Source organism: Notamacropus eugenii, chromosome 7, assembly GCF_028372415.1.
Source record: "Notamacropus eugenii isolate mMacEug1 chromosome 7, mMacEug1.pri_v2, whole genome shotgun sequence".
NCBI classification, from domain to species: domain Eukaryota; kingdom Metazoa; phylum Chordata; class Mammalia; order Diprotodontia; family Macropodidae; genus Notamacropus; species Notamacropus eugenii.
The window spans coordinates 39,030,054-39,054,281 of NC_092878.1; the positions used below are offsets into that span (position 1 = coordinate 39,030,054).

The 24,228-nt window shown below is 36.6% G+C and overlaps 1 protein-coding gene and 1 pseudogene across 2 annotated transcripts in view; one reads left to right on the top strand and one right to left on the bottom strand.

Moving 5' to 3' along the window:
* LOC140513412 (cation channel sperm-associated auxiliary subunit beta-like) overlaps positions 1-24,228 on the top strand; it is a 257,769-nt gene that overhangs the window by 147,685 nt on the left and 85,856 nt on the right. For both annotated transcript variants that reach the window (XM_072623090.1, XM_072623091.1), the window contains 2 exons: positions 4,557-4,711; positions 8,146-8,303. In XM_072623090.1, the coding sequence (XP_072479191.1) occupies positions 4,557-4,711; positions 8,146-8,303 (313 nt within the window). The remainder of the gene's footprint in view (positions 1-4,556; positions 4,712-8,145; positions 8,304-24,228) is intronic.
* LOC140513353 (fatty acid-binding protein, heart pseudogene) lies at positions 15,888-17,077 on the bottom strand (annotated as a pseudogene).

Below are 24,228 nucleotides of genomic sequence, written 5' to 3' on the forward strand. Positions count from 1 at the left end.
TCCATTCTCTCTTCTTTCACCCTGTCCCTCCTCAAGTGTTTTGCTTCTGACTACCTCCTCCCAAAATCTACTCTCCATTCTATCCCCCTCTCCCTCCTTTTCTTATTCCCTTCCCCTCCTACTTTAAGGTGACATAGATTTATATACGCAATTGAGTGTGTGTGTATTTGCTTTTTGAGTTAATTTTGATGAAAGTAAGGTTCACTCATTCCTCTTCTCCTCTCCCCTCTTCCCCTTCTCTGTAAAAGCTTTTTCTTGCTTTTTTATGTAAGATAATTTCCTCCATTCTAGTTCTCTTTCCTTTTTCTCCATTCCCAGTTTTCCACATTCCTCTCTCACTCATTAATTTTTAAAAAAATTTTTAGATATCATCCCTTTACATTCAACTTGCACCTTTGCTCTCTGTCTATATGTACTCCTTCTAACTGCTCTGATAATGAGAAAGTTCTTATTAATTATAAGTATCATCCTCTCATGTAGGAATGCAAATAGTTTAACCTTATTAAGTCCTTTGGCATTTCCCTTTCCTGTTTAACTTTTTATATTTCTCTTCAGTTTTGTATTTGAAAATCGAATTTTCTATTCAGTTCTGGTCTTTTTATCAAGAATGCTTGAAAACCTTCTCTCTCAGTTATACTCAGTTTTGCTGTGTAGGTGATTTTTGATTGTAATCCTAACTGCTTTGCCCTGCAGAATATCATATTCCAAGTTCTCTGATTCTTTAATGTAGAAGCTGCAAAATTTTTCGTTGTCCTGACTGTGACTCCACCATACTTGAATAGTTTCTTTCTGGCTGCTTGTAATATTTTCTCCTTGACCTGGTAATTCTGGGGTTTGACTTTTACTTTTGGGATCTCTTTAGGAGGTAATCTGTGGAGTGGGTTCTTTCAACTTTTATTTTACCTTGTGGTTCTAGAATATCAGGGCAGTTTTCCTTGATAATTTCTTGAAAGATGATGACTAGGCTCTTTTTTGATCATGGCTTTCAGGTAGTCTAAAAAATTTTAAATTGTCTCTCTATTTTGTATGTCAGTTGTTTTCCCAGTGATATATTTCACATTGTCTTCTATTTTTTCATTCTTTTGATTTCGTTTTATTGTTTCTTGATTTCTCATTAAATCATTAGCTTCCATTTGCTCAATTCTGTGTTTCAAAGGATCATTTTCTTCAGTGATCTTTTTTTAACCTCCTTTTTCATTTACCCAGTTTTACATTTTAAGGAGTTTTTTCTTCAGTGAATTTGTGTGCCCCCTTTTCCATTTGACCAATTCTGCTTTTCAAGGCGTTTTTTTCTTCACTGGCTTTTTGTACTTCTTTTATCATTTAGCCTAGTCTATTTTTAAGGTGTTATTTTCTTCAGTATTTTTTTTGTGTCTCCTTGACCAATCTGGTGACTCATTTTTCATGATGCATCCCTCTCATTTTTCTTCCCTATTTTTCTCTACCTCTCTTACTTGATTTTGCAACATCCTTTTTGAGCTCTTGCGTGGCCTGAGACCAATTCATATTTTTTTCTTGGAGGCTTTGGATATACAAGCTTTGAATTTGTTCTCTTCTTCTGAGTGTATTTTGATCTTTCTTGTCACCATAATAACTTTCTATGGTCAGATTTTTTTTTCTATTGTTCACTCATTTTCTCAGCCTACTTCTTGACTTTTAATTCTTTGTTAAAATAGGGTTTTGCTTCAATGGTGGAGGATGAACTGTGCCAAGTTTGAGATACTTGTAGGGACCTCTAGGTTTTTGGTTCTTCCAAGATGGCATGATTTAAGAAGAGATGTATTTACTGCTCTCCTGGCTTGTGCTCTGGTTGTGGGTAACCAGAAGCCCTCTTTTCTCCTCTGAAACTATGACAAGGATCCCTGCTCCACAGAGGTCACAAGCTCTTCCTTGAGCTTGTTATGTTAGTGCTCTTCCTCACCCTGGAACTGTGACCCAGGATTGCAACCCAGATCCAAGTAAAAGCAAAGCAACAGAGTGCCTCAGTGCCAACAAAGGTTATCCTGTAATCTCCTTCTGATGACTTATTTGACCCCCTTACTCTCCTAAGTGGTTCTACTCTCCCAACCATTCCTACCTATCCATTCTCCCCACACTTTTGAGTTGTCAATTGTCTTGACAACATGTAGTCTCTATATGTGTACCTTACTATCACATACTATAAGTGACACTCTTTTCCCATGAATACTTTGTGTATTTGTGAGAGACTATGCTTCAGCTTCATGAGGAAAATATTTTGTAGCTTCTACTCTTATGCTATCACACTAAATATCTTTGCTTTGAACTAATTGCATCTTTTATTTGACTATTAATGAGAAGTACATCAATGGGGATCTTATGAACTACAGTGTTAAAAATAGTTACCTACAGAAGAATAGCTACCCTAGATCTGATGTGAAGAAGGAAGGGGAGGAGCTAAAATTTCTTCCAGGGAATGTTTATCAACTGCATTCTAAGGTTAAAAACAATGATCTGATAACTGGCAAGGAATATCTGTCCTCCTCCCCTTGTCATAATTATCAAGATGATTATTTGAAATACTGAACTGTAACTTCTATCATTAAAGATGAACATCATCAAAACACTTGTATAGTGCCTTCAGTGAAATAATATCATCACAAAGCAAGACATTTAAAAATGAAGCTGTTGTTGCTGAAAATTAACCGTGTCACCCACAACCAAGTTGGAAACAACATTTTCTAAGTAAGCAAAGGGGCAGTGAGGTGGCACAGTGGACACAGTGCTGGCCCTGAAGTCATAGTTTCAATCTGATCTCAGACACTTACTAGCTATATCACCCAGGGAAAATCACTTCATCCTTTATGCCGCAGTTTTCTCATCCATAAAATTACCGGCACAAGGAAATGGCAAGCCATTCCCTTTGCCAAGAAAAATTCAGGTTGGGGTCACAAAGAGTCAGTCATGACTATTTGACAAAACAACAGCATTCTAAAATCTTTCTAATGAGAGTTCAGTGGTTTTTGAAAATTAAAAATCATAAAACAACTTTCAATACATTTGCAAAAGCAACTGATGACATCATGGAAGATGAAATTTTAGAAACTGAATTTCAACAGAAAACTTCTCATAATTAGTGGATCAACTATAGTATGTGAACAATTAATGTGCTGATCGAGTAAGGTTAGTCCTGATGCTTCTTTATATTCATGAAGCATCTTTTTTTCAGCTGACAGCCAAAAAAACCCCAAAAACAACAAGTATCAGAATAAACTGAACTTAAACCCAAAGTGTAGTATTAAGGAAATATTTTTAAAAATAATAATGAATTTTCAAGCTCATTGTTTCCATTAAAGTACTGGAAATTTTTTGTAAGAGCAAAAAGGACATTTTTTTCTATAAATAAAGCAAATGATTTTAAACTGTTTCATTTCATGAAATGAAAATCTCATTTGAAAAGTATTCATTTTGTGTGTTTTATAACGCACTTGGTATAGATCATTGGACAGAAAGCTGGCCTTGAAGCCAGGAAAACTTGGATTCAAGCTCCACCTCTGATATATACTGGTTATATAACCATGGACTTCAGTTTTTAATACTTTTCTATTTATAATTATATATTATTTACCATGGATTTAAGTTTTTAATACGTTGTTATTTACAATTATATATTATTTATCTAAGACTCTAAATTGCCAATAGGAATTAATTGGAGACCACTGGCCTAGAAGACAGTGAGATTGACAGAAGTATAAAATGATTATTAAGCTCTTACTCTGTGCAGGTTGCTGTGTTAAATGTTGGTTATATAAATGCAAGAAAGCAAGACATTCCCTGACTTCAAGGAATTTGAATTATAATGGGGGGAGGGAGAACATATGTAGTACTGTTAGAGAGAGAGCATGATGTGGACATGTTCATGGGGTGTCATGGAGGCCAAGAGGGTAAAAGCTCATCTCTTAAAACCTCCAGTGTCCCAGGGTTTGAGTCCAAGTTTGTCAGGGAGGAAAGTGACCGACCAGATTAGAGGAAGCATGGTGAAGAGATGACTGGGGAGAGACAGGTAGATATAGAACTAAAAAAGTGCATGTGCAATTACTGGCAAACTGGACAGCATTTAGTCCATATAGCTAGGGGGCAGCAAAATATTTCATTCTAGAAGAATCTTTTGAGGTCTTTAAGACCTTCCCTTCTTTTTTAAGGATTAGCCCAGAGGTGTGAAGTAACATTTCCAAGAGTTAGCAGCTCTCCATGACTAGGGTAGTGTCAATGATTATCTAGCCTAGAAACTATGGTGAGTCTAGGATCCCCTATGTAGAAATCAAAGCCCAGAGACTAGAAAAGCAGGTATTAGCCAGAGGCTTCATTCTCCCAGGATATGGCAGTGCCAAACTCATCAAAATTCATTCTTTCATTCGGAATTAGGGTGATAAGTTATGTTACCAGTTATGTTAGCCCAAACCAAACACTGTCGGAAACCCAAGAACCCAGTGGGACAGAATGATAACTTGTCCCAGTCACATTTAAGGAAGTGTTTGTCTGGACCCAGGTAAAAGGGTCAATTTCATAATACTTTTTTAAAATTTTCTTTCCAATAGGGCTAAGATATTATACCAGATTGGGTCGAAGCAAACTAGATATTTTTGGAGTGTACTATGACCATGTGGGCACTGAAACCTTACTTACTTTGACCAATCAGTCTCTGGATTATATAGAAGTAATTTCTGCATTTAGTAATGCATCAGTTTTACAGGTCAGTGATATGTATGTTGTGTAAGATATTTTAAAAATATGAATTAAGCACAGAATCACAGGGCTAAAAGCTTCCTTATATGTAGATGATATACCATTTTCAAGCAAGAACATTTTCACCTAGATTATATATCCATTACTCAATGATCTTTAATGATAATCTAGTATATTAATCATGAAAGTCACCACCTATCTAGAATCAAAAGAATCTTTTTTGGAAAAATATTTTTTAAAAATTCTATGGGCCTTCAAGAGCATAGAGTTGAAGATGAGCCTAATTAAACACATTGATCTCAACTTGTCTGCATGAAATGGTGGATGAGGCAAATTTGAAGTTTATGAACTCTTATGCAAATATAAGGTGATGTTTCAAATCACCAGTGGTAAGAGAAATGCAAATCAAAACAAACCTGTGGTTGCACTGCAATGCCATATAATTTGGCAAAGATGACGAAAGAAATGTTGTTGAAGTTGTAGAAACAAAGGCATATAAATACATTTTAGTGGAGTTACAAATTGGTTCTGCCATTCTAGAAGGGAATTTACAATTATGAAAAGAAAATGACTAAAATGTCCATAGTCTTTGACCTATAGATTCCATTGCTAGGCATATGTTCCTAAGAAAGCAATGACAAAAGAATCAGCTAGTTCCATATATAAAAAACATATAAAATATAGAAATATTTTAGTAGTAAAAAAAAAAAAACTAGAAAAAAATGTGAATCTCTATTAACTGGGGAATGGCTAAAGATGTAGCTCATGAATGTTGTGAAATAACAATTGTACTGTAAGAAACTATGGGCATGATGCATCTAGAGAAGCATGGAGAAGCATATCTGAACTAATGAAAAAATGAACAGTGCAAAAATAGGATAACAATATACACAGATACAGTTGTGTGAGTGGAAAGAAGATAAGAATGGACACTGAAAGCTATTAAATTATAATGACCAAGCTTGACCCCAAAGAAGAGGGTGAACCTCCTTATCTTTTTTTCAGAGTTGGGGTGCTATAGGTATAGAATGCTGCATATATCACACTTTTTGATATTTTGGTTAGTTTTGCTGAACTAATAATTTTTATACCTGGATAAATTCTAACATCTGCACACACTTTAACCTCTTCAACACCCCACTATTAGATGTACATGTGCAACCAGTATATACTTGTGGCCCAGTGCACAGTGTTCTCATCACATCTCGTAACAATACTGATACAATTGCACTGTCCCAGTCCACTAGCATGTCTTGTAAGAGATCACATGGTGCTCCCTTGGGGGTCAGAGTCTAGTATTTTCTCCATATCAGAAATTTTTCCAGTTTCAAAAATTAGCTTACCTGACTTCCCCAGTCACTTTCTCTTGCTATATTACCTTTGCTCCTTTTGACTTTTACATTTCCATTTTCCTCGAGGACTCTAATGTTTAAAAAAATGAAAGATAGTTAAGCCATTCAATCAACAAGTATTTATTCATTAAGCATGCCTTATGTGCCTGAGACTAAATATTGGCATTAAAATACAAAGAATGAAATCCCTAGGATTCCTAGGACAATGGGAGTGATCCATACTCTGAAGAATTTTGAATGCATATATAAAATACATATATATATATACATATATATGAAGGATGTACACATATAATAAGAATAACATTTATTTGGCATTTTAAGGCTTGCAAAGCACTTTACAAATGTTATCTCATTTTGTCCCTAAAATCCAGGGAGATAGGTGTTGTCCTCATTTTACAGAGGAGAAAGCTGAGACTAGCAAAAGTAGTATGCCTTGTTTAAGGTCATCTGGTCAGTAAGTGTCTGAAGTGAGATTTGAACTCAGCTCTTCTTACTCTAAGTCTAGAATTGTATCCATTAAACCACCTAGATGACATATATTATATAAATTTGAAATATATATATGTATATATACAAACATGTAAATATAGAAATAAATTTAAGGTATGTAGAGGATCACTTCACTCTTAATTGTGAGGGCGATCAGAAAAGATTTCAAATAGAAGATGGTGCTTGAGATGGTTCTTAAGCAAAGGATACATTCTGAGGCCTAGGTGACAGCTATTTGAAAAGCAGCAAGATGGGGAAGGGAGTGTTATGTGAGAGGAATAGAAAGAAGGCCAGTTCAACTATCTGGGCCACCAAGTATGGGCAGAAGAATAAAGTCCAATGAAGTTGGAAAGACAGGTTGTGAACAGATAAGGGCAGATAGTATTAGAGAACACTTCCTTAATATGCCCCCATTCAGTCTGCATTTCTCTTTCTCCCTAGAGTTACCATAGAGATCTGGGGGAGGATCTCAGAGTAAATATATCTGCTGGGACCAGCTTCTACTATTTTTCCTCTCCTTCCTCCAGTCCCCAAACCTACCCAAGCAATAATGAAACACTGAATTAGAACAGTGATACGATAAAAAGCAAAGCATCGGGATTGAAAAGAGAGGTCTTTGGGGCAGCTAGCAACTAGAGAAGTTCCTCAGTAAGAAATATGGGGATAAATGCATTTGTTGACCTTAAGGAAAAAGGCATTTATACCAAGAGTCAGGGACAGGGGAGTTAAGGATGCCTTTCTGAGGCCTCACCATTGGAGAGACAGTAGCTTTTAAGTCAGGGGATTATATTTGGAGTCCTCTCTATGGCAATCACTAAGCTCTAGTTAGTTCACTGAATAAAACATCATGCAACAAAACCAGTTGTCTAGCCAGTGTTTCACAAAACCATAGTCACATAAAGTCCTATGAATTTATTGAAGGTGCCAACCTGCATTGGTACATGGACTTTCTTCATCTGGTAATTCTCTGTCCCTTTTTCCCATGGAAGAATATAATCTCAACATGCCACTCCATATTGCTAATCTTTGTTCACAAAGAGGATCATGAGATCAGGGAGGTGATGCCATGAAATGCAAGTGAATTGGATTTGAGTGAGGGAGGGCTTTGCAAAGTCACCAGCCACTCCATGACACTGTCTTAAAAAGAGTACAAAAGAATAGTGTCCAATATCCTCCAGGCACAGAAGCATTTTGCTTGCATGAAATTTGTATTTATACTTTTAAAAGCTATCCTTCCAATCCCAACCCTCCCCAATCAGGTTGTTATAGACAATAGAGGGTGTACCAGTAAGTGAAGTTTCAATAAATTTTTTCTTGTGATCCCATACTTTCAGAATCCCAGTCTTAAAAGAGATTATGAGAAGAGAGGAGATGGAAAGTTTCCTTTACTCTTCACCAAGGATATATGCAGTTTCTTGCCCACATAAGGAATCCAGGCAAAATATATTCAATAGAAGGATCAGCAGGTGTTACTCATGAAACAATTGTTCTGAATGATGACATTATATAATTATAAAATGCAAAATGCTTTTCATTTATATTTAAATATAAAAGGGAGAATGTTTAAAATATTGTATTCTTTTTTTTCTCCTTCCAGGTTAATGAAGATTCAGAATTTGAAACTATACTAGCTCCACAGTATATCACATCATCTCAGATCATCTTTTTTGCTTATGTACCCCAGAATTCTTCTATGGAAACTAAAAAGCATCTAATGTTTCATCCCCGTCATGTCAACAGAAAACTCCAATTAATGTAGATTATGATTTATTTCAGAAGTTAAATTTACAATTGGTTTCTATTAGGCTCTAAAGCCAAAGATCAGATCCCATAGATTTGGGCATTGAGAATTATAGAACCAATACGACTGATTAATAATTAACTAAATGAGTATAGAAAGGTACTGTCTAAGGAAAAGTATCAGCTACCCAGTCAAAGAAGCAAGTGAGGTGATGAATGTCAGCTCGGAGAAAACCACTCATGGAGAGAAGCTAGTAATAATGTATTTGATGAAACACTACATCCAGAAGGTGGGAAGGGATAGTTTAGGTCTCAGCTCAGTAGCCAGGAGCTCAGACATTTAAACTATAAGATTGAATAGTTGTACATAGAGTGATTGAGAAGCTGAAAGATCTAAATCAGAGCCAAGTGAAAAAAGCTAGAAGGAAAGCTAACATATGTGATGCAGAGTCAGGATCCAAAAGGATTCTGATAAGATGAAATATGGATAACTGTAAATTTTTACTTTTGTGGTAAAAAAATCAGCTTCACAAGGGCAAGATGAAGGATATGTGATGAAACAGAAGTTTGTCTGAAATAAGTTTGGAATTTAGGGGACTAAAAGTTCAATATACAACAATGACTTTCTTTAGATCCTGAAGTGGTAGAGTCATGGACCTGAAAAACTGAGTTCAAATGTGGTATCAGACACTTGACTAGCTCTGTAACCCTGAGAAAATGACTTAACTTCTACTTGTCTCAGTTTCTTCAATATAAAATGGAGATAATAATAGTGACTATTTCCTAGGGTGGTTATGAAGATCAAAAGAGATAATATTTATTAAGTGCTTAGCAGAATTCCTGGTACATAATGGGTGCTCAATAAATACTTGTTCCCTTCCCCTTTTCCCTTTATATCCCACCCCCAAGACTTAGAGAATCTTACTTTTTCTTTTTTAAAAAGCTATTGTATTTTTTCCAATTACATATAAATTTTTTAAACATTTATTTAAAAAAAATTTTGAATTCCAAGTTTTCTTATCAAAATTCTCACTTCCAGCCCTCCTTGAGAAGGCGAGCAATTTGATACAGGTTATACATGTGTAGTCATGCAAAATATGTTGCTATATGAGTCATGTTGTGAGAGAAAACATACACCGAAACATCCCAAAGAAAAAGTTAAAAGTATGCTTTAATCTTTATTCACACTCTTTAAGTTCTTTCTGTGGGTGAAAAACATTTTTTAAAATTAGTACTTCAAAATCATCACAGATTATTGTGTTGTTGAGAATTGTGAAGTCATTCACAGTTGGTCATCGTATAATATTGCTGTTACCGGGTACAATGTTTTCTTTGTTTTCCTCACTTTGCTTTGCATTCATTCATGAAAATCTTTGCAGGTTTTTTTAAAAGTGCCCTGCTCAAAATTTCTTTTTTTTACCTTCAATCTTTTATTTATTTTATTAATTTATTTGTTTTCAGTTTTCAACAATCTCTTCCATAAGTTTTAAATTTTCTCCCCCTCCCTCAGACAGTATGCAGTCCTATATGTGTTCTATACATACATTCCTGTTAAACACATTTTCATGTCAGTCATGTTGCATAGAAGAATAAAAATGAATTGGAGAAACTATGAGAAAAATCAAATCAAAACAAAACATAACACAGGAGAAAATAGTCTGCTTTATTCTATGTTCCGATTCCATAGTTCTTTCTCTGGATGTGGATGACATTTTACCTCGAGTCGTTTGGGAATCTTTTAGGTCCTTGCATTGCTGTGGAGGGCTAAGTTTATTAGAAACAGTCCTTGTACACTGTGACTGTTACTGTGTACAACGATCTCCTGGTTCTGTTCATTTCACTCAGCATCAGTTCATATAAGTCCTTCCAGGCTTCTCTGAAGTCCTTCTGTTCATCATTTCTTATAGCAAAATAGTATGCCATTGCATTCATATAACACAACTTGTGCAGTCATTCTCCAGTTGATAGCCATCTCCTTTAATTCCAGTTCTTGGCCACCACAAAAAGGCTGCTATAAATGTTTTTGTACATATGGAACCTTTCCCTGTTTTTGTGATGTCTTTGGGATACAGTCCTAGAAGCAATATTGCTGGGTCAAAGGATACGCACATTTCTGTAGCCCTTTGGGCATAGCTCCAAATTGCTCTCCAGATTGTTGGATAAGCTCACAGCTCCATCAACAATGAATTAGTGTTGCAACTCTCCCACATCTTCTCCAACATTTATCATCTTCCTGTTTTGCCATGTTGGCCAATCTGATAGGTGTGATGTGGTACCTCAGAATTGTTTTGATTTGTGTCTCTCTAATGAATAGTGATTTAGAGCATTTTTTATTTTTTTTGACATTAATTTTATTTATTTAACTTTTAACAATCATTTTCACAAAATTTTGGGTTCCAAATTTTCTCCCCATCTGTCCCCTCCCCCAACCCCAAAACACCAAGCATTCCAATTGCCCCTATCACCAATCTGCCCTCTCCTCTATCATCCCTCCCCTCCCTTGTTCCCATCCTCTCTTTTGTCCTGTAGGGCCAGATAACTCTCTATACCCCATTACCTGTATTTCTTATCTCCTAGTAGGAAGAACAGTACTCGACAGTTGTTCCTAAAACTTTGAGTTCCAACTTCTCTTCATCCATCCCTCCCTACCCATTCCTCTTTGGAAGGCAAGCAATTCAATATAGGCCATATCTGTGTAGTTTTGCAAATGACTTCCATAATATTCGTGTTGTGTAAGACTAACTATATTTCCCTCCATCCTATCCTGCCCCTCATTGCTTCTATTCTCTCTTTTGATCCTGTCCCTCTCCAAGAGTGTTGACTTCTAATTGCTCCCTCCTCCCATTGCCTTCCCTTCCATCATCCCACCCACCCTCTTTATCCCCTTCTCCCCCACTTTGCTGTATTGTAAGATAGGTTTTCATACCAAAATGAGTGGGCATTTTATTCCTTCCTTGAGTCGAATGTAATGAGAGCAAACTTCATGTTTTTCTCTCACCTCCCCTCTTTTTCCCTCCACTAAAACGTGTTTTGCTTCCCTCTTTTATGAGAGATAATTTGCTCCTTTCCACTTCTTCCTTTCTCCTCCCAATATATTTCTCTCTCACCACTTAATTTCATTTTTTTAAGGTATGATCCCATCCTCTTCAATTCACTCCATGCTGTGTGTGTGCGTGCGTGTGTGTGTGTGTGTGTGTGTGTGTGTGTGTAATCCCACCAACTACCCAGATACTGAAAAATGTCAAGAGTTACAAATATTGTTTTTCCATGTAGCAATGTAAACAGTTCAACTTTAGTAAGTCCCTTATGACTTCTCTTTGCTGTTTACCTTTTCATGCTTCTCTTCATTCTTGTGTTTGAAAGTCAAATTTTCTTTTCAGCTCTGGTCTTTTCATCAAGAATGCTTGAAAGTCCTCTATTTCATTCAAAGACCATTTTTTTTCCCTGAAGTATTATACTCACTTTTGCTGGATAGGTGATTCTTGGTTTTAGTCCTAGTTCCTATGACTTCTGGAACACTATATTCCATGCCCTTTGATCCCTTAATGTAGAAGCTGCCAGATCTTGTGTTATCCTGATTGTATTTCCACAATACTTGAATTGTTTCTTTCTAGCTGCTTGCAATATTTTCTCCTTGACCAGGGAATTCTGGAATTTGGCCACAATATTCCTAGGAGTTTCTCTTTTTGGATCTCTTTCAGGCAGTGATCTGTGGATTCCTTGAATACTTATTTTGCCCTCTGGTTCTAGAATATCAGGGCAGTTTTCCTTGATAAGTTTGTGAAAGATGATGTCTAAGCTCTTTTTTTGATCATGGCTTTCAGGTAGTCCCATAATTTTTAAATTGTCTCTCCTGGATCTATTTTCCAGGTCAGTTGTTTTTCCAATGAGATATTTCACATTATCTTCCATTTTTTCATTCTTTTGGTTTTGTTTTGTGATTTCTTGGTTTCTCATAAAGTCATTAGCCTCCATCTGTTCCACTGTAATTTTTAAAGAACTGTTTTCTTTAATGAGGTTTTGAACCTCCTTTTCCACTTGGCTAATTCTGCTTTTAAAGCTTTCTTCTCCTCATTGGCTTTTTGAACTTCTTTTGCCAATTGAGTTAGCCTATTTTTCAAAGTGTTATTTTCTTCAGCATTTTTTGGGGTCTCCTTTAGCAGGGTGTTGATCTGCTTTTCATGCTTTTCTTTCATGTCTCTCATTTCTCTTCCCAGTTTTTCTTCCACCTCTCTAACTTGATTTTCTTAATCCTTTTTGAGCTCTTCCATGGCCTGAGCCCACTGAATATTTATTTTGGATGTTTGGGATACAGAAACCTTGACTTCTATGTCTTTCCCTGATGGTAAGCATTGTTCTTCCTCATCTGAATGAATGGGAGGAGATATCTGTTCACCAAGAAAGTAACCTTCTATGATCTTATTTTTTTTCCCCTTAGTGCTTGGGGGCTGAGATTCAAATGCTGCTTCCCAGCCTCAGGGCTTTTTGTGGGGGCGGGGCTGCTATTCAGTGTGAGATTAAGTTCAGCTGCTGGGGTAAGGGCAGGGCCACCATACAGCGCTCAGTTCCCTCAGGGGGTTTATGTGAAGACCTTCAACAGTGGATCCGAGCTCCTGCCTGCTTTGGGAGCCCCTGTCCACTGCTGCTTCCACTGCTGCCTCCCAAGGGGGCCTGGGTTATGGAGACACCCAGCTCCCCTGTTGGCAAGCTGAAAAGACCCTCTCACTGACCTCTGGCTCCTGTGGGTGGAGGGACCTGTGCTGCTGCTGGAGATTCTGTCCCTGAAACCTGCTCAGATCTGCTCCTCACGGTGCTGCGCGGCCAAGTCAGGGCTGGGCTCTGCCCCAGGTCTGGTGCATACCCGACCTTTCATGTCAGTTTTTCAGGTCTCTCTGGAACAGAAATCTCCTCTGCTCCATTGTCTGTGCCTTATGTTGCTCCAGAATTTGTTGGGAGTTCTTCCTTACAGGTATTTTATGGGCTGTGGGTTAGGAGCTAGCATATGTGTATCTTTCTACTCTGCCATCTTGGCTCCTTCCCTAAAGCATTTTTTCACATGATGATAGATAGTTTTAGTTTCTTCCTCTGAAAACTGCCTGTTCATATCCTTTGAGCATTTACCAATTGGGAAATGACTTGTATTCTTGTAAATTTGACTCAGTTCTCTATGTATTTTAGAAATGAGGCCTTTATCACAGACACTAGTTGAAAAAAATCCTTTCCCAGTTTTCTGCTTCCCTCCTTATCTTGGTTACATTCGATTTGTTTGTGCAAAAGCTTTTCAATGTAATATAATCAAAATTATCCTCTTTTTACTTCATAATGTTCTCTACCTCTTGTTTGGTCAAAAATTTCTCCATTCTCTATAAATCTGACAAATATACTATTTCTTGCACCCCTAATTTGTTTACAGCATCAATTTTTATACATAGATCAGGTCTCCATTTGGACTTGATTCTTGAATACCATGTCAGGCACTGGTATATGCCCAGTTCCTGCCACACTGTTATCCAGTTTTCCCAGCAGTTGTGATATAGTGAGTTCTTATGCCAGAACCTGGGGTCCTTGGGTTTATCAAAGAGTAGACTGCTAAATTAATTGACTACTGTGTCTTGAGTCTACCCCTCTATTTTTTAGCCAGTACCAAGTGGTTTTGATGATCGCTGTTTATAATACAATTTGAAATGTGGTAGGACTAGGCCACATTCCCAAGCACTTCTTTTCATTAATTCCCTTGATATTCAGGACCTTTTCTCCTTCCAGATGAATTTTGATATTATTTTTTTCTAGCTCTAGAAAATAATTTTCTGGTAGTTTGGTTAGAATGGCACTGAAAAAGTAAATTAATTTAAGTAGAATTGTCATTTTTATTTTATTAGCTAGTCTTACCTATGGACAACTGATGTTTTCCCATTTACTTATATCTGATTTTATTTGTGTGAAAAGTGGTTTGTAATTGTGTTCATATAGTCCCTGGGTTTGTTTTGACAGGTAGACTCCCAGATATTTTATGGTATCTACCATAGTTTTAAATGGGATTCCTCTGTGTATCTCTTGCAGTTGAACTTTGTTAGTAATATATAGACATGCTGATGATTTATGTGGGTTTATTTCATAACCTGCAACTTTGCCAAAGTTATTTACTAGTTCAAGTAGTTTTTTTTTACTTAATTCTCTAGGATTCCCTAAGTATATCATCTGCAAAAAGTGATAACAGTTTCTTCTTTGCTTGTTCTAATTCCTTCGATTTCTTTTTCTTCTCTTCTTTCTGAAGCTAACATTTGTAGTACCATATTGAATAACAGTGGCGATAATGAACATCCTTATGTCACTCCTGATCTTATTGGAAATGCATCTAGCCTATCCCCATTGCATATAATGCTTACTGAAGGTTTTAGGTAGATACTGCTTATTATCATATGGAAAGTTCCATTTATTCCAGTTTTCTCCAGTGTTTTCAATAGAAATGGTTGTTGTATTTTGTCAAAAGTTTTTTCTGCATCTATTGAGATAACCATGTGGTTTCTGTTAGTTTTGTTGTTAATATGACCAATAATGTTAATAATTTTCCTAATATTGAACCAGCCCTGCATTCCTGGAATAAATATTACCTGATCATAATGTATTATTCTCATGATAAATTGCTTATTTCTTTTTGCTAAAATTTCATTCAAAATTTTTCCATCTATATTCATTAGAGAAATTGGTCTATAGTTTTCTTTCTCTGTTTTGGCTCTTCCTGATTTAGCTATCAAAACCATATTTGTGTCATAAAATGAATTTGGGAGGACTCCTTCCCCAATTTTCCCAAATAGTCTATATAGTATTGGAATTAACTTTTCTTTAAAGATTTGATAGAATTCACTTGTGAATCTATCTGGCCCTGGAGATTTTTTCCTAGGGAGTTCATTGATAACTGTTCAATTTCTTTTTCTGAGATTAGGTTATTTAAGTATTCAACTTCCTCTTCCATTAATCTGGGCAATTTATATCTTTTAAAATAATCATCCATCTTATTTAGATTGTCAAATTTCTGGACATACAATTGGTCAAAGTAATTTATTATTATTATTTTAATTTCTTCCTCACTGGAGGTGAGTTCACCCTTTTCATTTTTGATATTAGTAATTTGGTTTTCTTCTTTATTTTTTTAATCAAATTGACCAAAAGTTTATCAGTTTTATTGTTTTTTTTCATAAAATCAACTCTTAGTTTTGTTTATCTGTTCAATAGTTTTCATAATTTCAATTTTGTTAATCTCTCCTTTGGTTTTCAGGATTTCTAATTTGGTCTTTACTTGAGGATTTTCAATTTGTTCTTTTTCTAGGTTTTTCATCTGCATGCCTAATTCATTGATTTCCTCTTTCTGTATTTTATTCATGTAGGCACTCAAAGATATAAAACTTGCTCTAAGAACTACTTTTGCGGTGTCCCATAAGGTTTGGTAGGTTGTCTCATTATTATCATTCTCTTGAATGAAGTCGTTGATTGTTTCTATGGTTTGTTGTTTAATCTACTCATTCTTTAGAATTTGATTATTTAGTTTCCAATTAATTTTTGGTCTTTCTTTCCATCTTCTTTTATTATATATTATTTTTATTGCATTATGATCTGAGAAGGATGCTTTAACCATCTCTGCCTTTCTTCCCTGAATTGTTTTTATTCCCTAGTACATGGTCAATTTTTGTATATGTGCCATATACCACTAAGAAAAAGGTATATTCTTTTTTATCCCCTTTCAGTTTTCTTCAGAGATCCATCATATCTACTTTATCCAGAGTTTTAGTCACCTCCTTAACTTCTTTCTTGTTTAGTTTGAGGTTGGATTTATCAAGTTCAGGGAGGGGGAGGTTGAGGTCCCCCACAAGTATAGTTTTGCTGTTTGTTTCTTCATGTAACTCCCTTAACTTTTCCTCTAAGAATTTGGATGTTATACCACTTGGAGCATATATGGTTTTTGTTTGTTTGTTTGTTTGTTTGTTTTGAGGGACTGAGTGGGATCTGCTTTATTGACTTGGGACAAGGTGTCAGAGACAGTTTAAAAAAAATACAGAATGCCAGAATGTGCTTCAACTGGGACAGGACAGCAGCATGGTTTCCATTTCTGGAGGATTCCTTGACCAGAGTCAATTGGTACAAAACACTGGGGTGGGGAGGGGGACGGGTGACAAATGAGGCAATCTGGTGGTGAGTTCGGTGGTAGCCGTAGGCAGAGCAGGTGACTATGTGGGCTTCAAGATGCCTCCTTGTAGGTCCTAATGCAGACTGCACTGCAGTGGGTTAGTGTCAGAATGAACTTGCCATCCTGTAGCTCCCTAATGAGTGTTGTCTCCTGCCCATCCCACTTCGGGACATGGACAAGTTTGCCTCCATCCAGTGTGAGGAGAGACTTGACCTTCCTGTCATCAGCTGTTGTCTCATCAAACTGTGCTCCCAGCTTGAAGGAGATCTCAGTGTTCTTGAAAGTGCGCTGAGTCTGCAGAGTGATGGTGTCCCCACTGACGTCGATGATGGTGGTGGGCTTGATCATGTTGGCCACCTGCCTTGTGGCAAAGCCAACACCGATGGATTTCATGTAGTCATCGAAGTTCTTGCTGTTAATCAGCTTCCAGGTGCTCACAAAAGCATCTGCCATGGTGCTAGGCTAGAGGAGGCGAGGCTAGGCTGGGCTGCAGATGCGCTGCAAGGCACTGAGTCCAGATCCACTGGGCTGTGCTGCACAGAGGTGCACCGAACAGAGAGGGGTTGGGCTGGGCTAGGCTGGGCTGGGCTAAGCCACAATCAGGCAGGTGGGGGAGAAGTGAGGATGCAGAAAGGTTCCCAGCTCTGGAGCATATATGTTTTGTAATGATATTACTTCATTGTCTTTGGTGCCTTTTAGGAGGATATAATTTCCTTCCTTGTCTCTTTTGATTAGATCTATTTCTACTTTTGCTTTTGTCTGAGATTAGGATTGCTACCCCTGCTTTGTTTGTTTTTTACATAAGCTGAAGCATAATATGTTCTGCTCTAACCTTTTATCTTTACCCTGTGTATATCCCCCTGTTTCAGATGTGTTTCTTGTAAACAATATTGTTGGATTATGGTTTTTAATTCATTCTGCTACCTACATTTTATGGAAGAGTTCATCCCATTCATATTCACAGTTGTGATTACTATTTGTAAATTTCTATCCATCCTATTTCCTCCTGTTTATGCTTTTAGTTCTCCTTTCCCCTCCATGATAAAGTTTTATTTTTGACCACCATCTCTCTTAGTCTTCCATCCCTCCTGTCAGCCCCCCTCCTTTTTATTCCTCCTTTCTCTTACTACTTTTTCCCTCCATTTTAACCTCCCTTCCCTTTTCTTTCCCCTTTCCTCTCCTACTGCCTATAGAGCTAGTTAGATTTCTATACTTAACTGAATATGTTGTTCCCTCTTTGAACCAAATCAGATGACAGTAAATCCCAACCAGTACTCATCTCCCTTTCCTCTTTCCTTCTACTCTATATTGTTGTGCCTTTTCCTGTGAAGCAATTTACCTTTTTCTTTCTCCTCCTTTTCTCATCTCCTGTTACAATCACTTTGCACCCTTAAATCACGTTTTTTATCATCATATCAGGTAATTTATACCCACTCCCTCTATCTATCTTTTTAATATCATAATAAATATACAATTCTCAAGATTAAGAAGTATCATCCTCCCTTATAGGAATGTAAATAGTTTGCTGGGTGATTGATCCTTGGTTGTAGTAGCAGCTCCTTGGCCTTATGGAAGATCATATTCCAATAACTCTGATTATTTTTTTTTAAATTAAGCAAATGATTTTAATGTACACATTTACACTTGTATTAATCCTACATCTACTTCTTCCATGCATGCAAAGTAACTTAATCATAGAATATTAGAGCTGGAAGGGACTGGCTTATCTGGTCCAATTCACCCATTTTTACAAGGAGAAACAGATCTAGAAAAGATCTAGTGTCATATATCTGAAAAGTAGGAAAGTTGAAATTCAAATCCAAGTATTCTGACTGAAAATCCAATATTCTTTCCACTAAATCATGTTACCTCTCATTAAATTACTTCATATTTACATTCAAAAACTAAATAGTCTTCAACAAGACATGACTCAGATGTACTGTGCTTGTTAATAAACAGCACAGGGCAGAGTCCAAAACTGTTTTCTTGACTCTGACATTTTCACATCCCAGAAAGATATTTTAGTATTTTATTTTAGAAATGACAGCACACAAGACACTAAAAAGATCTTCCCAAGTGTACTTACTTCCCATATTTAAATCATAACTCTTGGGTTGTAAAGACTGAATAATAAATAGGTCTATTTTCTACATGGAATGGAGAGGTTTAGTTAACAAATTCACCTCCCCCTCCCAACTTCTTAATAGTGTAACTGGCATTAATAGTGTTTTGAAACTTTAGAAAAATTTAATATTAATTCTTGGAATTAATATCTGTGGAAACTACTAATATTTACTCCATTATAAAATTATGTCTTCTTGAGTTATCTGTAGAGATGATTTATATTTTCTTGAGACCAGTTCATGAAGATGTTTATTTTCTCATTCACATAAGGCACAAACCTCTTCACTTCCTTCCAAATGGATCAGACCACACTGTTAATCCTGGTGGCTGCACATCTGTTTGGATAATATCAGCCTGGTTTATGGCTCATTACAGCTTGTACTCCTTGGTCTTCATTAGGGGCCAGAAACAGATGAGGTAGAAGGTGGCACCCAAGAGGAAGGCGAGGCTGCTGAAAATTATCATTGTGTGCAGCTTGTGAGACGTGACCCAAGCTTGGAATATGTGGCACAAGCCACCAACCCAGAAACCCCTTGCTGCACTCACCACACATGCGAGACACTGCCCCCTCTGATCTTTTAATGTAGAAGCTACAAGATCCTGTGTGATCCTGACTGTAGGTCCTTGATATTTGAATTGTCTCTTTCTGGTTACTTGCAGTATTTTCTCCTTAACTTGATAGTTCTAGAATTTAGCAACAACATTCCTTGGCATTTTCAGTTTGGGATCTCTTTTAGGAGATAATTGGTGGATTCTGGATCTAGGACACCAGGGAAGTTTTCCTTGATGATTTCTTGGAACATATTGTCCAGATTCTTTTTTCCATCATAGACTTCTGGCAGATCAATAATTCTTAGATTTTTCTCTCCTAGATCTGTTTTCCAGTTCAGTTGTTTTTCCAAAGAGATATTTTACATTTTCTTCTACTTTTTCATTTTTTAGATTCTGTTTGACTGATTTTTAATGTCTCATAAAATCATTAGCTTCTACTTGCCCAACTGTTATTTTTAATACATTGTTTTCTTCAAGTAACTTTTGCATCTCCTTTTCCATTTGTCCATTTGTTTCAGTTAGGCTTTCTATTCCTTATTCATTTGTCCAATTTTCCTTTTTAATTCTTTCCTTTTTAAAAAATCATTGGTCAGTTTTTCTTCTACCTCTCTAATTTGGTTTTTAAAATCCTTCCTGAGCTCTTCCAAAAATGTTCTTTGCGCTTGAGACCAGTTCATATTCCCTTCTGAGGTTTCAAATGGGAGGTCAATGCTGACCTCTTCTGTATTTGTATTTTGGTCTTTGTCCCCATAGTAAGATTCTATGGTCTTTTCTGGTTTGCTTCTTGATCATGATGATTGCCTTTTTTTTTTCACCAGTTTTTAAAGTAGGTCTCTGCTTCTGGGACACAGGAGGCTCTTTCCCATGTTTCTTAAGCTTAGAACTTGAGGCCTTATGTGTTGTGACCTCTTGTTCTTTCAGCTAGAAGCTAGAATGCTGCAACTTCCCTGGTGCTGAGCTGACTGGTGTGCCAAGGCAGAGGCCAAACTTTCTGAGTTTCCCCAGAGTTACCCTAAAGCTATCTGCATGAAGTGTAGGGGAGGGTTGGTCTGAGTGCAGGAGGTTGAGCTAGAGCACAAGTAGGTTCAGCAGTTGGTGCAACCCCATCTCCACTGGTATCTGCCCAGTTCCCAAGGCTGTACTTTCACACCATGGGTCCTGGTGTTGATGCTTACAGGCACCACCCCCTTGGGGCTCAGAATATCCTCCTAGATCTCTGAGGTGGGGCTGTCTGGAACAGCTCCTTTTCTGCACTGGTCCCCTTCAGCCACAACAAGAGGGACTCTCCTTGGCAATTTTCCTAGCCTCCCGAGCTGAGAGACTGTTTACCCCTTCGACTGATTCCAAGGACATTTCCTGGGGAAATATTCTCTGGGTTTCTCAAGATCAACAAGTGGGGTGGGGGGGAGAGCACTCACAATTCACTCTGCCATCTTGGATCCCAGAGGTGAAATTCAAACATTTATTCTGTGGGCTGATGGTATCAGTGGTGGCTGCTGCTGTTAGTGGGGGTTCGATACTTCTCTCTCACTCAGTTCTGCTGGACTCCTGTCCTGTGCTGATATGTTAGAACCCACACTATTACTTCTGCTTCAGGCTACCCTGGTAGTTCCTGCTTGGCTCTGCTGTGGCAGGGTCTAAGTTGGGGCAGCCTGTGCTCTCTGCATTCCCCCAGGCTTGTGTAACAGATTCTTCCCATCAAGCTTCTGGGCTGTCCTGGGCTAGAAATCTGTCATATTCTGTCTCCTAGTGGATTCTGCCACTCCAAAATTTGTTCAGATTCTTCTTCTAGAGGTATCTGAAGAAATGTGTGGTAGAACTAAGGTGAGTCCGTGCTCTCACTCCACCATCTTGGCTCTGCTCCTCAGCATTTCTTATACCACAATTGTATTCCACCACAATTTGTTCATTCACTCCCCAATTGATGGGCATCCCCTCAATTTCTAATTCTTTGCCACAAAAAAGGTGCTGATATAATTTTTTTGTGTATACAGGTCCTTTCCCTTTATCTTTGGGATACAGGTCTAGTAGTGGTATTTCTGAATCAAAGGGTATACACAGTTTGGTTGTCCTCTGCATGTAGTTTGTAAGTGCACTCCCAGAATCATTCAATCAGTTACAACTCCACCAAAAGTGCATTGAACACCCAGTTTTCCCATAGCCCATCCAACATTTGTCATTTTCCTTATTTGTAATATTAGCCAATGTGATAGACATGAGTTGGTACCTCAGGGTTGTTTTAATTTGTGTGTTTCTTATTAACAGTGATTGAGAACTTTTTTTTCATATGACTTTATATAGCTCTGATTTCTTCACCTGAAAGCTTCCTATTCATATTTTTTGACCATTTGTCAATTAGGGAATGACTTGTATTTTTATGAATCTAATGACTTCTCTCTATATTTTATACATTGTTGTGAAATTTCGCCCCAGTTTTCTTCTTTCCTTCCAATCTTGGCTGAATTGCTTTTGTTTGTGCAAAACCTTTTTAATTTAATGTAATTAAATTTATCCGTTTTGCATTCCATAATATTCTCTACCTCTTTTTTGGTTATAAGTTCTTCATTTATCCATAGATCTGATAGGTAAACTATTTCATTCTCCCCTAATTTGCTTATTATATCACCCTTTATGTTTAAATCAGGCACCCATTTTGTCCTTCTGTTGCTATACAGTACAAGATTTAAGTCTATGTCTACTTTTACCAATCTTCTTTCCAGTTTTCCCCATAGTTTTTGTCAAACAATGAGTTCTTCTTCCAAAAAGTTTGATTTTTGATTTTATCAAACAGTAAATTACTACTTAGTTTACTATTGTATATTGTGTACCTAATCTATTTCTCTGATCTACCATTCTATTTCTTAGCCAGTTCCAGTTTTTTTTTTTTAATAATTACTACTTTATAATACAGTTTGAGATCTGCTAAGGTGAAGTCACCTTTATTTATTTTTTTTTCAGTGATTCCCTTGATATTATTCAGAATTGGCTCTTTCAGATGAATTTTATTATTTTTCCTGGATCTAGAAAGTAATTTTTGGTGGTTTGGCGTGGCCCTGAAGACATAATTTATGGTAGAATTTTGATTTTTATTATATTGCTTTGATTATATTACCCATGAGTAACTATTAACTTTCCAATTATTTAGATCTGACTTTGTGTGAAAAATGTTGTAATTGTGTCCACATAGTTGTGTATAGTTTTCCCAGTATTAACCCAGCCCTATATTCCTAGTACAAATCCCACCAGGTCATTGTATATCATCTTTGTGATATATTGCTGCAATTTCCTTGCTAATATTTTATTTTGAAAATTTGCATTGATAGTCACTAGGGAAATTGGTCATAGTTTTCTTTCTCTGTTTTTGATTTTCCTGGATTAACTAAAAGCAACAAATTTATGTCATAAAAGAAAAAAAGACTGGTTATTTTTCCAAATAGCTTATACAGTATTGGAATTAATTGTTCTTTAAATGTGTGGTGGAATTCAGTTGTGAATCCATCTAGTCCTGAGGATTTTTCCTCATTGGTCTCATAGATGTCTTGTTCAGTTTATTTTTCCAAGGGAGAGTTATTTCAGTACTCTATTTCCTCTGCTCTTAAACTGGGCAATTTGTATTTTTGTAAATACTCATCCATTTCACTTAGATTATAAGATTTATTGACATATAATTGGGCAAAGTAGCTCCAAGTTATTGCTTTAATTTCCTCTTCAACAGTGGTGAATTTTCACTGATTTCATTTTTGTTTCTGGTAAGTTAGTTTTCTTTTTTAAAAAAAATCAAATTAACTAATGGTTACTTTATTTTATTGTTGTTATTTTTTTTAAAAGACCAGCTCCAAGTTTTCTTTATTAGCTCAACTTTTAGTTTTATTAATTTATTCTTTGATTTTTGGGATTTTCAATTTGTGGTTTGATCGTCGATTTTTAATTTGTTCTTTCTCTGTTTTTTTAGTTGCTTTCCCAATTCATTGATCTTCTCTCTTATTTTATTGAAGAAGTATTTAGAGATATAAATTTTCCCCAAGTACTGTTTGCCTTCATCTCATAAATTTTGGTATGTTGTGTCATTGTTGTCATTCTCCTTAGTGAAATTTATTGTTTCTGAATTTGTTTTTTGACCCCCTTATCCTTTAGATTTGGACTATTTAGCTTCCAATTAATTTTTAATCTATGTTTCCATGGACTTTTATTAAATATTATTTTATTGTATTGTGATCTGAAAAGGATGAATTTAATATTTCTGCTTTTCTGCATTTGGTTTTGAGGCTCTTATGCCATACCATATTATCAATTTTTGTATGCCATGTAGCACTGAGAAAAAGGTATATTCCTTTCTATCCCCATTTCTCCAGAGGTCTATTACATGTAACCTTTCCAAATTTCTATTAATCTTCTTTCTTGTTTTTTTTTTATTGAATTTATCTATTTCTGAAAGGGAAAAGTTAAAGTTCCCTACTAGGATAATTTTACTGTCTATTTCCCCAGTAACTCATTTAACTTTTCCTTTAAGAATTTATATACCATACCATTTTGTGCACATTTGTTTAGTATTGATATTACTTCATTGTATGTTGTAACTATTTTGGAGAGTGTAAAACATGTTCAGGAACGACTAGGACCTCTGGTGTGATGACTTGCTTGGCAATTTTCAGGGCTTCTCATTCACCTTTGACATCCACCTGTCAGTCAACTCGTATCTATGGATCTAAGAAACTGTGGCATGCACAGTGGACACACAGTAAAACTGTCTAGGCAGATGTAATAGACTGGCCTCAAAATTGTTGGTAAGTTAGAGGGATCTCTACCCCAAGCATGATTTCTGCTGGCAGAATGGGCGGATGAGAGCAATTTTTGCTAACAGTCTTTAAGTTGCCTGAAATATATGTTGTGGATCACTTAGAGCTTGGCCAGACATTGAAAATGCCAAGTTTATCCACTACATCCAAGGCTATTGTCAGTTTTCTTGCCTCTGGACTTTGATGATTCTAGAAGAGAGAGTGATGCCGATGACTTTGTGTAACTCTGCCTCACTTAAATCAATTCTTGCACAAGTCATCAACCTGTCATGTCACTGGTCCTCTT